Genomic DNA, 14,594 nt, shown 5'->3' on the forward strand with positions numbered 1-14,594 from the left:
GTGTTTCTACGTCGGGCTCAATCAGTAATCCGGCGTTGTCCGCGGCTGTGTCTGTGCGCAGGCATGTGTTATTTCTCCGCTCACACACGCTCTCCTATAGCAAAACCAACGGGTGCGCACGCTTATCCTCGCCCCTAGCAAGCAGAGCATGTGGTGCGAGAGAGTGTAAAAGAGGGAAGGGGCTCTAGGGCAAGTGCTTCGCCACTCTTTCTGTCACCGTTTGCTCTCTTTTATCCCTCTCTTCAGAGGCGCCAGTGGTTGCCTCTGAAGAACATTCCAAAATGTTTGCTTGAAACGCCGCTGTGAAACCGTAACGACGAGCCGAGAACGCCTGCGCCCACTCTCCCGTTCGCTCACTCCCAACTGTCGTCCGCTCGCTGGCTGGGCGCCTGTTAAGGTGACGGCAGAAGCGGGTAAATGCGAATGTCTGATGGCAATGGTACCCTCTCGTGGCGCAAGATATGCCTTCGAATTTCCTCACAATTCTATTCGGGGCAGTGGGGCAATTTTTTCTCACACAATTTGTCCTCCGTATTCAGCAGATCAGATATGAGCAAAAGAGCTGAGCAGAGACCCCAAACATTACAGCTTGGCTAAACACTTGCGTCTCACCTAACGTGAGACGAACATTGATTGATTGGTTATTGTGTGGAGTTTAACGTTTCAAAACCACCATAAAATTATGAGAGACGCCGTAATGGAGGGCTCTGGAAAATTCGAGCACCTGGGGTTTTTCATTGTGCAGCCAAATGTGAGCACACGGGCCCACAACATTCCCGCCTTCATCGGAAATGCAGCCGCCGCAGCTGGAATTTGACGCTGCGACCTGCGGGTCAGCAGCCGAGTAACTTAGCCACTTGACCACCACGGCGGGTTGAAACGAGCATAGTAATAACATTACTTCATCTGCGACGGAAAAATTAATTTATCTATTTCTGCACTTTTTTCTACAAAAATAGTGGTGAAACAGTCTCGTTTAAGGTTTATTTTTCAACTCTTGCACCTATATATAAGAATAGATATTTCATATTACGTGTATTATTTATTCACATACACCAGTAGCTTTCTTAAAAACAAATTAAAACGACACAAATTTACGACTAAGGTGTTCAAATACTCTTTTTTGTGGTTGCTGTCCATAAATAGATTATGTTGGCACCCCACATCACTCACTCTGAGTCATTGTCTCAGTTTGAGTCAGAAATTGACACATTTCATGGTACGTTGAAGTATACTCATTGACATGAGTAATGAAACCGGTATATACATGTATGTTCTGTATGTGTTTGTATAAGCAGCATTTATTGTTAAACTTGCCATTTCGTATGCACTTGCATTTTAATTATGTATTAAGTTGTGTAAATATTGCTCATGTACAAAGATTCAAGTTAAACTTACTCTTGTTTCTGTACTGCTTATTCCTTACTAAGGCACTTTTAGCTGACCAATTTCGAGTTCAGTTCCAAATTCCACTCAAACACTCAACTTTACAGGAGTGCAAACCATGTTTTTTATTTTAGCCAAGCACTTCTTGGTCAACGAAATCGAGATGCTATCGGCGCATGAAAGTTGTTGTAAAGCATAATAAAAATTTTTCTTTTCTTGCATCTTGGAGGAGGTTGTGATGGTCACGCCGAGAGAACGCTACAGGTGGGAGTAGACAAAGTTCAGGAGTATTTGCGGGGAACGGGTCTTGGTGCTGAGAAACCAAGTCTGAACTTTTAATCTACGAACCCACATTTAGAGGACTCAGGGTGACGCGTGATGACGAAAGAGAATGCTTTATAATAAGCGTTCAAATCGCAGATCATACACCAATACCACACGTTGATAAAACCAGAATTTCGGGGTTGCACCTGCAGGCAATCGGTCATATTCGTTAGACAGTTCACGGACTCCGTCACTCGATAGACGGCATGATCACACTCTTGTGTCGTATTACGAATAGACGTAACGGTATGCGCGAACACTGCGCGGTTCGTCTCGTGCACACGTACGCAATAGCCCGCATAACATACTGCCACCCAAAAGTAGTGGGGCGACTGCAAGAGCGGCTCTCAGTGTGGAGGTAAAAAAAATTGCGTACTTCTTCTTTGCTCGAGAGCCAGCCGCGACTGACGCATTGTCCTAGAGCTAGCTACTCAGTGGTTTAATAAACCCACAGTATTTGTGATTCATCGTGACAAACTGGTGGAAGTGCTCAGTAGTCTCACAGAAGCTGCAGACCCCCCCCCCCCCCCCTTCCCAGGGAACCGTAATATGAGTGTAGTGCCAGTCAATACTTCCGTGCATCGGACCAGCCGTCGAATTAGGGGATTGCCTCCGGAAGTCGACAAGAGTGCTCCCACCAGGTCCACAAACATGACCTGCGCTTCCGTGCAAACCTCCCCAACCGGCGCGGGAAGGACGACGTCGAGCCGCTATACGTTGAAAAGCCCATGGAACCGGCGATGTTCTATGGTACGGAACGCGAGGACGTTGAGGACTGGTTAGCGGACTTCGAGCGCGTAGCCACCTTGAATCAGTGGGACGACGCGGCGAAACTGCGTCGTGTCTATTTCTATCTCAAAGACGGGATACGCACGTAGTATCAAAATCGACTTCTGCAGACCTATGCCAGTGCTTATCGCCAAGAAAACGCTGAGCGAGCTATTCTGGCCCGCGTACAGTCGACAAACGAAACTGTGACCACGTACGTCGAAGACATGATGCGCCTCTTCCGACGGGCCCATTCAATAGTGATGGAGGACAAGAAGTTTGAGAAGTTTAACCGAAAGCTTAACAACGTGACCAAAAAAGATGTGTACCCACTGCAGCGTATCGATAATCCCCTGGATAGACTTCGTCGTGCCCTAATTTGACTTCCCTCGATCTCAAAAGCGGGTACTGGCCAATCGAGGTATATCACGAGACCCCGAGAAGACAGTCTTCGTGACTTCAGATGGCCTATAACAATTTCAAGTACTCTCTTTAGGCTTGTGTTCAGCACCAGCTACTTTCCAGCGAATGATGGACACTGTCCTCAGAGGGCTCAAGTGGCAGACTTCTCTTGTCTACCTTGATGATGTGGTGGTCTTCTCCGCCACGTTCGAGCAGCACCTTCACCGCCTGCGCAGCGTACTGAAGGCTATCCGATCGGCGGACCTCACACTGAAGCCACAGAAGTGCCACTTCGGCTATGAAGAACTAATATTTCTTGGACATGTAGTTAGCGCCGAAGGAGTCCAGCCCGATCCGAACAAGCTTGCTGCTGTTGTTGAATCACCAGCTCCTGTCGATAATAAAGACATCCGGCACTTCCTTGATTTGTGCGCCTACTATCGCCGGTTTATTCACGGCTTTTCTCAGATAGCAGAGCCTCTGACTCGTCTCACGAGGGATGGCACGCTGTTTGTCTGGGAAAATGAGCAACAGGCAGCTTTTGATGAACTGCGACAGCGCATGGAAACAGCACCCGTTCTCGCTCAGTTCGACGATGATGCTGACCCGGAGGTCCGTACTGACACTAGTAACATTGGGTTCGGTGCAGTGCTCGTTGAGCTTTAAGAGGACATCGAAAGAGTGATAGCCTACGCCAGCCGCTCTCTATTCCGTGCCGAGGCGAATTATTCTACTGCGGAGAAAGAGGGCCTCGCAGTCGTGTGGGCAATCACCAAGTTTCGCCAGTACCTTTATGGTCGTTCCTTCAAGATAGTGACGAACCACCACGCCCTCTGTTGGTTCGGAAGCCTGCGCGACTCTTCAGGGCGGCTAGCACGGTGGAGCTTGCGGCTGCAGGAATTTGACGTCACCATCGTTCATTAGTCTGGCGTAAGCATGAAGACGCTGACACACTGTCACGCGCACCCCTTCATGTCGTCAGTCAGAATGCAGAGGAAAACGAAGGCTTCCTGGGTGCAATTAGCTCGTCAGACTTGAGCAAACGGCCGAGAGAGGACGCAGAGATTCGTCCACTCATTGATCATTAAGAGGACCAGGGCAAAATCATACCACGTCATTTATCCCTCTCGTTAACGTCGTTCTGCCTTCGAGACAGTGTGCTGTACAAGAAGAACGCTCGTTTGAACAACCATGCTTACCTCCTGGTGGTTCTTCAAGACATGCGAGACGACGTCTTCTTTGCTTGCCGTGACTAACCCACATCCAGTCATCTGGGCTACTTATGGACACTTGCCAGAGTGAGCGAGAGGTAATATTGGCCAGGTTTTCGGGCAAGCGTCAAGAAGCACGTCAAGAGCAGTCGAGATTGTCAGCGCCGAAAGCAACCGTCTGTTAAGCCAGCTGGTTTGCTTCAGCCCAATGAAACACCTTGCACGCCGTTGGACCAAGTCGGCATGGACATTGTCGGGCCATTTCCCTTATCTGCGAACAGCAACAAATGGGTGATCGTCGCGACCGACTATTTGTCACGCCGCGCTGAGACGCAGGTGATCCCACGAGCCATGGCTTCTGAGGTAGCACAATTTTTCATGCGCCACATCGTGTTACGACACGGTGCTCCATCCAGTATAATAACGGACAGAGGGACGGCATTCACGGGGCAGCTTATGGACGAAGTTATAAACTAAGTGACACCAGACTCTGAAAGACAACTGCGTACTACCCGCAAAGCAACGGATTTACCGAGCGACTGAATAAGACCCTCGCAGACATGAACTTAATGTACATCGACGTGTAGCACAAAACATGGGACCGGATCTTACGTTATGTGACCTTCGCGTATGATACCGCCGTGCAAGAGACCACGCGATTCACGCCATTTCGGCTTCGCTACGGCCGCGAAGTGCAGACCATGCTGGTCTTTATGCTACCGTGTCAAGATGAAGACGAGTTGGCAACTTACGCCGAAGAATTCGCAGAGCTTCCCGAGGAAACCCGGGAGCTCGCGCCACTGCACACCAGCCAATAACAGCAGGTAGATGCACGATGCTATAACACCCGCCACAGAGAAGTGTTTTACATCCCCGGAGACCGAGTTTGGGTGTGGACGCCCGTACGCCGCCGTAGCCTTCGTGAAAAGTTACTGAGCCGGTGCTTTGGCCCTAATAAAGCATTACGCCGCATCAGTGACGTGAACTACGAAGTTGTTCCGGACTCAACACCGCAAGCACGGAGCAGGACACGACCGAGGCCGGACGTCGTTCATGTGTTGCACATGAAACCATTTATTGCGCGTTGTTCGTAACTTTTTTTACCGTGCACCATTCTTTGTGTTATTTATTTTATTTTGTGAACTCATTTCTTCGTTTATTGACTTTTTTTAAATTGGCACGCTCTTTAATTTCTACTTTTACTTTATCCGAATTGCCAATTTTTTTCACGTGCCTATGTTGTACCATCGAAATGGTTCTATGTACTTTTTTCTCTTTTTTGAGACTTTTTTTTCTTTTTGAAATCGGGGATAATGTCACCCACACGTAGTGGGTCGACTGAAAAAGCGGCTCTTATTCTGGAGGAAAAAAGAAGATCGCGTGCTTCTTCTCTGCACGAGAGCCAGCCACGACTGACGCGTCGTTCTAGAGCTAGCTACTCCGTGGTTTAATAAACGCCGCATACTTGTGATTCATCGTGACAATACGTTGCCCCCTATACCTCAACTGGATAGGTTCAGAAAAAAACAAAATCGGAAACAACACAAAAAGCTTTCAAGAGGGATATTGGCCTTCCACTCAAAGCAAGCACCGAAAGTTTGGAGCGCGTAGACTTCACAGGTCGCTCGACGAGCTACACGGAGCCCATGACATTGCGCAGTACGAACGCTTATTTAAATCAAAGGCTGGTCGACACATCCTTGAATCACTAGGTATCAGTTATCACACTCAGCAGGGAAAACAGGTTGATGTTCCTACCTCAGTCCACGACCGCCTGATCGTTCCACCACTTCCTAAGATTATGCACCCGACACACCACGTAGGCTGACGTAACGAGCGTGCCAGACAGCTTCAAAGAAAGTATGTTAAAAGTAAGGACATCGTTTACGTAGATGCTGCGAGATATATGGAAGGGCGAAGCGCGCACGCAATTGTGGTCGTTGACCACACAGACAAATATCTCGCGAGTGCCACGGTGACCACGGGACACACGGAGGCTGCCGAAGAAAACGCGATAGCCTTAGAACTTGCCGTGGTGCCGAATGCAGAGATCGTGATAAGCGATTTCATAGCAGCAGTCCGATGTTTCGCATGCGGCCATGTCTCGCGGGAAGTGGCCCGCATTCTTCAAATGTGCGGCGATGGCCACTCGGCGTCACGCTCACAAATACAAATTCCAACAGTTTTCCTCCTATGGACCTTGGCAAAACAACATTGTCCCGCTCGCGGGAAATGAGGCGGCCCACGCCTAGGCTCGAGGTGACCTTCGAGGCGGCCCGCGCCACTCGCTGAGCCGCTTCCCATTACATGGCTACCGCCTTTGACTCTAAGAATGGGGCATTCGGTCTGCTGGATCGAGATACTATGACAGACGCACAGCAAGAAGAATCACTATGGTCATGGGGTGATCATCTGGCAACTTTCCGAGACATTACCGAGCACTATAGGCTCGAAAGGCGTAAGTTGCCACCACAGTACGATAAATAAACAGACGCAATGCCGTCAGCTTTCGCTCACTTCAAACACAGTCATAACCAAGCCCGGCCACCTTACAACACTGCTACCAGAACTTATACCGCGCCGACACATGTAAAGCATTTAGGAACCGAGCAACACTCAGCCACATGCTCTAGGAATGCGCCGGCGACAACTGTCACGCTGCCGATCGCAATGCGGCTGTAAACTACAGACCTCAGGTTGCCTCGAGCTCGCTCGTTTTCGCTGTCGCCACTGCTGCAGTAGCCTCGGGGGGTCTCCTTCGTCAGCGCCACCGACACTGGGAGGCGGCCCTCCAAAGCTCAGAGCTGAACGCCCAGCTCAAGTCATTCGGCAGGCCATAGATGAGGGACTCGGTGCCGCCACCTGAAGCCACCAAGCCCAAACTGCCGGATCACTGTGTGTAATAAAGTATATTTTCTCTCCCCTCTCCTACAGCAGGATAGAAAATTCTGTTTTCAAAGAGTAAATTCACTTATTGTTTCACGCACGAGCATTTTTTTTGTTACCTTTACTTGGAGCAGGACTACAATCTTTGTCTTCAATGCAGGGCGCTTCAAACGCCCTGCATTGAGTCAGCACGATCACCACGTTGCCCTTTGGCCAATCAAACTAAAGAGTTTTCCCATATTGGTGGAAGAGTGGTGGCTCATAAAAATTAAACTGTTACTACTATAAATACAATCACTTACTATTGAAGATTCGCAAAGTCTCTTTGACGGTATACCAAAGTATCCCGGGACGCTCTTTTCTGGTCGGAAGCGTCAGCTATAGATTGATTCACGGTACTTCACTCCACATGCGCGTATTAACCGAGGGATTGACTGCGACGACTTCTCGGAGGAGGCTCAGATATTTGTGTGCCCTGAAGTGCCGTCGGTGCTTGCGTGTTTGCCGAAGAACCACTGCGTTTCCCAAGCAGCACGGTCTCGCTGCAAAGGAGGCTGCCATTTGGGTCGTTCTCCTCGCGTCACGTGACGTTTCACTCGCTGGACGCTCCGCTCACAAGCTCAGCGCCTGGCCGTCTAGCGCGTGCGCAGTGGCACCAGCACTGATCGGCTGAGTGGAGCGAAAATAAAATATGGTCAGCTAAAAGTGTCCTATGATGAGCAGTCATAGCATCTGTACGTTTGCCCACCTGCTATGGTCTTAGCAGAAACTGGAAGTTGTGCTAATGAATGAATTGATAAATAAATATATAAATGTCAAAAATGAATAGGTCCAAGTAGTCTTGGATGCGAACCGTTCTGAATTGCTCCTCGCTTCAAATTGCGCTATAAAATATGCATTCAGGTATAGTTGCTCTGCATAATGAGGATCCATGCTATAGATCCACGTATGCTTAGTCTACAGTGACGTTTCACTGCACAGATGTACGGACCATTTTATTACTGTTACCAACTGCTGCAAACATGCTAGTGTTTAATGTGCCTTTATTTTCTCTTCAAATAGCCTGTGCTGACTCAGAAAATGAAGTACCTAGGTTTTGCTGGGGTGGCCTTGTTCTATATCAAAACTATTGCCCAAACTTCATAAACTATTCACATCAGTACACATGTGTTGGAGGAAGTTCTTTGGGATGTGCATGCAAAACACTCTTTCGAGCAATCAATGGAGCATGCGTAAAAAAGGAGGAATGTGGTAAGCAATGAACTCTACTTTGAAATTCCGCAGTGGTAGGTATTGGCTAAAAATTGAGCTTTAATATCTTAATGTACTCATGGCTACATTCTTAAATAATAATAATTTGCCTACCCCCTAAAACAAGCAATATGGGAACTGGGTTTTAGTTTTTCCTGCAAAGCCGAAACTTTTCTTGCGAGGGCAGACGAGGACAGCCTGCTTAAATTCCCAGTGTAAGGCACACGTTGCACGTGTTTATTCCTGGCAGGATGCCATCAATTTGGACTTATCATGCTTGCTGCCCTTTTGAGGACAGGAAGTTATTGGTTGAATTTAGAACGTATGGCTAAATATTGTGAATGTGCTCAAGTATAAGGTACAAAACAATGTAATCGAAGCGGTCATTTTAGCAATATACCTTTTTTTATTCGCTTGCGGTCTGCGCCTAACGTTGCATCGAAATAAGGGAAAATAATCACATACATGCAGTGAGGATGGGGGGCCCAGTGTATTCATTCTGCACGGCTTTTTAGCGTTCTTCACGGATTTTTAGCGTTGAACTATTTCCCTACAAGCAGTTCTGCATAGAGTGAAACACAGTTTATAGGTGATTAATTTGGTTTTGTTCTTCAACGCGAAAAAGCTCCAGTTGTTACAAATTAGGCAACAGAAATTTTATTTTGTGGGGAAATGGCTTATTGCCAATACCCTCGCGAAACCGAGAATAACATTGAGCGGCTATATCCCTTTCTATGGACTGACTCTATTGCGTTTCATTGCAAATTGCGAAGGATGCCTCTTAGAGAGAAGAAGTGACAGGTAAAATCGCTGAATGTTGGTCCAAAGAGGATGTGGATATATTTAGCAAATCACTAAGGCCAGCACTACAGGTCAATCCTCTTTTGAATTTATTTTGTTTTTTCGTCAAAGTATCGCTTATCAAGAGAGAACGTTAACCAGGTTCAAGATATTGAAAGGAGTAGCTATGCTGGATTAGGGTCCCTCCTCTAATACACTTGCTCAGATGTAGTGCAGCACAAAAATAGAGATTGTTTGCTGTTTTTAAAAGCACACTAGGAAAGTTCAAATTCAAAAAAATATAAATGGAAAATCCACTTCAACATATAACAGCACAGTCAGCACCGGGGAATCATTGCATTATGTCATTGATTTCCAAGTATATATATATATATATATATATATATATATATATATATATATATATATATATATATATATATATATATATATATATATAGGGATAGGTAGAGTTATATACAGAGTGAGAATGAAGTTCGGCAGTTGCAGTTAAGATGAAGTCCTAAGGCCGCACCAGACAACGTGCTCCTCCTCTTCTACTTACCCGGCACATACTACAGCCTGGCTCATACCGTAGCAATGCCCGGTTCAGAGACGAAGCCAGCTGGGCGGGTTTAAGTCACTGGAGGGATGAAACTTTTTGAGGCGAGCCACGTGCACCAACTGCGTTCGATTTGGCCGTCGAGAAGGCGTCGTCAAACGTGCCACAACGTACGTCAAGTCAGTCAAGGGATCTACAATGACGTAGGGACCTGTGTACTGCGGTAAAAACGTCTGACATAAACCAGGTTTTCACACGAATTCACCTTTGCGGAATGAAATGGCATCATGGCGTTGATGGTACCGTTGCTTGGAGCAATCTTGTGATGCCAGTGTGCGCAAGCGAGCAATTTGGCGGGCTTCTTCAGCCTGGCACAATGTTTCGGCCACGGACTCATCGGTGTGGAGCGCAAATGGAAGGATTGTATCAAGGGAGCTGCGTGGTGATCGAGCGTAGAGCAGGTGAAAGGGCGTGAAGTCCGTAGTCTCGTGCTTTGCTGTATTGTATGCGTAAGTAATAAATGGTAAGATCTCATCCCAGTTTTTGTGATTGGGTGCGGCGTACATAGTGAGCATGTTAGTAAGAGTTCGATTGGTACGTTCTACAAGACCATTCGTCTGAGGATGGTATGGTGTCAAATGTCTGAACTGTGAAGTGCAGAGGCGAAGCAATTCTTCCACAGCGTCCGCGATAAACTGGCGACCACGGTCACTGATGATTACTTGTGGTGAACCATGGCGAAGAACAACGGAGCATAACAAACAGGCAGCGACGCCATCAGCTGTAGAAGACGGTTCCCAGCGGTTTCGGCGTATCTGGTAAGGTGGTCAACGCAAACAATTATCCAGCAGTTGTTGTTCGAAGATTGTGGAAACGGGCCCAATAGGTCGATGCCCACTTGCTTGAAAGGCGTAGTAGGCGGTTCTACGAGATGAAGAAGGCCGTGCGGTGCACTGGTAGGTCGTTTGTGACGCTGGCAGTTCTGTCAGCTCGAGACGTATCGTTTCGTATAATTTCGCATTACAGGCCAGTACAAACGCTGCTGCACTCGATGCAGGGTGTGAATGAGCTCAAGGTGTCCTGACGTTGGATCATCGTGCATAATACGGAGAACGTCGCTTTTAAGACTTTCAGGTACAACCAGTAAATAACGTGCGCCGGTTGCTGAGTAATTCGTTTTGTACAACAGTTCATCACGAATGCGAAGGCGACCACTGCCTTTGAGATTCCGAGAGTCAACGAACAAAGGGTCCAGAGATAAATCATCCAATTGTTCTCGTTTGAAAATATTGGCGTCAGCAAACGTGTGAGAGACTGCAGCAAAACAGATGTCGAGGATATCTGCTCTGCAGTCCGTCGTGGTCATAGGTAGGCGAGAAAGGCAATCAGCGTCAGAATGACGTCGTCCACTCCTGTACGAAATGCTAAAAAAAATTCTTGAAGGCGTGAAGCCCATCGAGCAAGGTGGTCAGAAGGGTCTCGGAGGGTAACAAGCCAACATAATAAATGATGATCTGTCACAATCGTGAATAGACGACCGTAGAGGGAACGTCGAAACTTCTGAATGGCGAATACAGCTGCTAAACATTCTTGCTCTGTCACCGTGTAATTCATTTCAGCCTTGCTTAGAGATCGACTCGTAGAAGCAACAACCTGCTCTGCATTATCATGGCGCTGAACAAGCACACCTACGATGCCAATTCCACTTGCGTCACTGTGCACTTCTGTAGGAGCAGAAGGATCGAAATGACGAAGAATAGGCTCGGATGTCAGTACAAGTTTCAGTTCAGAAAATGCGGCATCACAATCAGGTGTTCATTCGAATGGGCTGTGTTTTCGCAACAAGCTCGTCAGTGGGTGTACTACGTCCGCGAATCAGAGCACAAAGCGGCGAAAGTAGGAACAAGGGCCCAAGAAGCCGCGAAGTTCCTTCAGTGTCTGGGTGGTTTGAATGTGCCGACTGCTTAAATTTTGCGGGGATCCAGCCTGACACCATCTTTGTCAACCACGTGACTGAGGAATAAAGCTTGTCGTTCACCAAACCGGCAATTCTTAGAGTTCAAAATCAAGCCAGCCTTTTCGACACAGTCTAAAACAAGGCTTAAACGGACGTTTTGCTGTTCGAGGGTACGTCCAAAAATGACGACGTCATCCAAGTAGCATAAGCACACCTCCCATTTAATACCACTAAGGACAGAGTCCATATACCTTTCAAAAGTGGCGGGGGCGTTGCAAAGCCCAAAAGGCATCACATTGAATTGGTAAAGTCCATCAGGCGTCACGAATGCAGTCTTCTCCTTGTCTGAAGGGTGCATAGGTATCTGCCAATATCCTCATTGTAGGTCTATTGAAGAAAAGTACGAAGCCGAGTGTAAGCAGTCAATAACATCGTCAATCCTAGGCAGCGGATATACATCTTTTTCGGTCACGGGGTTGAGTCTTCTGTAATCAACGCAGAACCGCCAGGCACCATCTTTCTTCTTCACCAAGATGACCGGTGCTGCCCACGAGCTACACGACTCTTCAATGACACCCTTCTTCAGCATTTCCAGAACTTGGTCGGCAATAACTTTTCGTTCCAATGACGACACTCGGTAAGGCTTTTTATCAAATTGGATGGGCAGTGCTTGTGTCAATTCTATGGTGAGCGCGAGTACATTGGAAAGGTAGTGGCTTCTCCTCTTGGCAAAAGTCAAACACAGATGCATGTCACCTCAACAGATGGCGTAACATCTGCTGCTTGTGTGACCGCAAAGTGGCGCTAATCATGCCTAGGATCTGCGACACGTAATAGCAACTGTGCTTGCCAGAGACTGTACTTTTCTCGCTTTCACCGTTGTTAACGACCGCTACAGAACCTTCAGTGGAATCATCGAAGACGCCAAGCTTCATTCCTCGAGGGAGCACAATCGGCATTGGCGAACAGTTCAGTGCCCACAGAAAGGCTGCTCCTTCATCAACAGATACCAAACAACGTGGGACGAGTTTGCCTTTGTTAGCACATTGAACGATGGTAGGTTCAACGATGGCGTCAAAAGATGTGGCAAATTCTGGGGCGAACACCGCAACTGACCTCATTGACCATGGCGGCACTGTCAGTTCATCGTAAAAAATTAGAGCGCCCTTCACGGCCTGCGGCGCCTCATCGACGAGGGCAGGTACAATGCCACCGCTGACGGAAAGTTCACCGCTTCCACAGTCGACGAAAGCGCCACATCCTTAAAGAAAGTCAAGACCGAGAATCACATCATGGGTACAATGTTGCAGCACAAGAAACTCTGTTGGGAACAACTTTCCTGCCAATAAGACATTAACGGCGGAAACTCCGACAGGATGAAGTACTTCGCCACCAACACCACAAAAGCTTGTCGATTCGCCCCAAGAAAACATAACTTTGCGGCCAATGCGACTTTTGAAAGAAAGACTGATAACTGATATCGTAGCACCAGTGTTCACCAAAGCACTTGTACAAAAAGCCATCTATTACCACACGTATCTTGTTCTTGGACATTATAACTGGTGGGGGCATCTGAGGCAAATCTTGTTGTTTGACCTCACCTCCATCGGTCACGCTGGCTAGTTTTCCGGCGGCGGCGGTGATGACAGACGTCGTCCCCGTGAAGGGGCGCGATGCATTCGGCCAGATGGAGGCGTCAATCTACGATCAGAAGCGGGAGAACTGCCACGGTGATTTCCCCACCGTGAGATACTCCTGGAATAGGCGGGCCAATGACCGTTGTTGTGACCATGGCCCGCTGGCGGAAACTCTGATGGGAAATGATATCGGGATGTCGGCTCTCTCCGTCGACGACAGAACCGAGCTATATGCCCAGCGATACCCCAACGGTAGCACACAGGGGCTCGGTGGAATGCATCGTACTCCTGGAAGGCATTGCGCTGACGTGGTGGTGGTACAGGTACATCTTCGTTCGGGTCGTAATAGGTGTTGGCTGGCTGATGGGGGTAACTGAAGTGGTCTTCGTGCCTCGGCAGCGGGTAGTTATTGCGCTGTGACTTCGGTGGTGAGGGTGGCCTGTAGTTGCAGTCGTCTATACCTGCTGCGGCAATTCACACGGGAGGGTGAGAGGGAGGCGGTGCGGGTGTAGCTTCTTACGGCATCGTGTGAGCATGTCAAGTGAGCTCTTCTCGAACAATCTGGCGTATTGGCGACGCGAGATCAAGCAGCGTGTATTCGTCAACACTTGCCACGGTAGTTACATTCGGAAGGTGACCGAACTTGGGGGTGATACGTCGCATCTTCAGAGTCTCGTATGTGCGACAGGGGCTTATGACGTCGGTTACCGTAGCAAGGCTGTCTTTCCTAATGAGGAACTGATACACGTCCTCGGCAATGCCTTTTTACGTGTGGCCAACTTTGTCTTCCTCTGACTCAGAAGGATTGATAATCTTGCAGAGCTTCAAGATTGCCTCGACATAGGTCGTGCACGTCTCTCCTGCGATCTGAGCTCTCTGCAGTAACGTTTGTTCCGCCTGCTTTCTCTTAGCTACGGAGTCTCCGAAGCACGCTCTTATTTTGGAAACGAAGCGATCCCATCACATGCAGGCATCTTCGTGGTTCTCGTACCACACGAGTGCTATGTTCATTAAGAAAAATACTACACTGGTCAGCTGGGCTGCCGCGTCGCACAGGTAGTATTTGCTCACCCGTTTGTTGTGTGTGAGCCAGGTGTCCACGTCCTCGCCAGATTTGCCACTGAATGTGCGATGCACTATCAGATCCTGACGCAACCAGGGAGCAGTCGCACGCGAACCTGGCACTAGCGGTGCTGCTGGGACTGGTAGAAGTTCTGCAGCTGCGGGGATCCGGTTTCTTTCCTCGCTATGAGATTTCTCAGCTGCCAGTGGTAACGGGGGAAGTCCAGCAAGGCGGCGGCGTCGTCGTAGATCAGGCGCTTGAAGCGTCGTGTTGCTTGTTTGATTACCCCGCACCTCCACAAAATCTTTTACGGTTGAAATAAAGGATAGGTGGATTTATTTACGGGGTGAGGATGAAGTTCGGCAGT

The 14,594-nt window shown here is 48.3% G+C and overlaps 1 protein-coding gene across 1 annotated transcript in view; it reads left to right on the forward strand.

The window, feature by feature from the left end:
- The window catches only part of LOC142767777 (uncharacterized), a 65,851-nt gene that overhangs the window by 12,637 nt on the left and 38,620 nt on the right, over positions 1-14,594 (forward strand). Inside the window, exon 3 of the mRNA XM_075870013.1 lies at positions 8,040-8,228. Coding sequence (XP_075726128.1) covers positions 8,040-8,228 — 189 coding nt within the window. The remainder of the gene's footprint in view (positions 1-8,039; positions 8,229-14,594) is intronic.

Source organism: Rhipicephalus microplus, chromosome 7, assembly GCF_043290135.1.
Source record: "Rhipicephalus microplus isolate Deutch F79 chromosome 7, USDA_Rmic, whole genome shotgun sequence".
In the NCBI taxonomy this organism is placed as follows: Eukaryota; Metazoa; Arthropoda; class Arachnida; order Ixodida; family Ixodidae; genus Rhipicephalus; species Rhipicephalus microplus.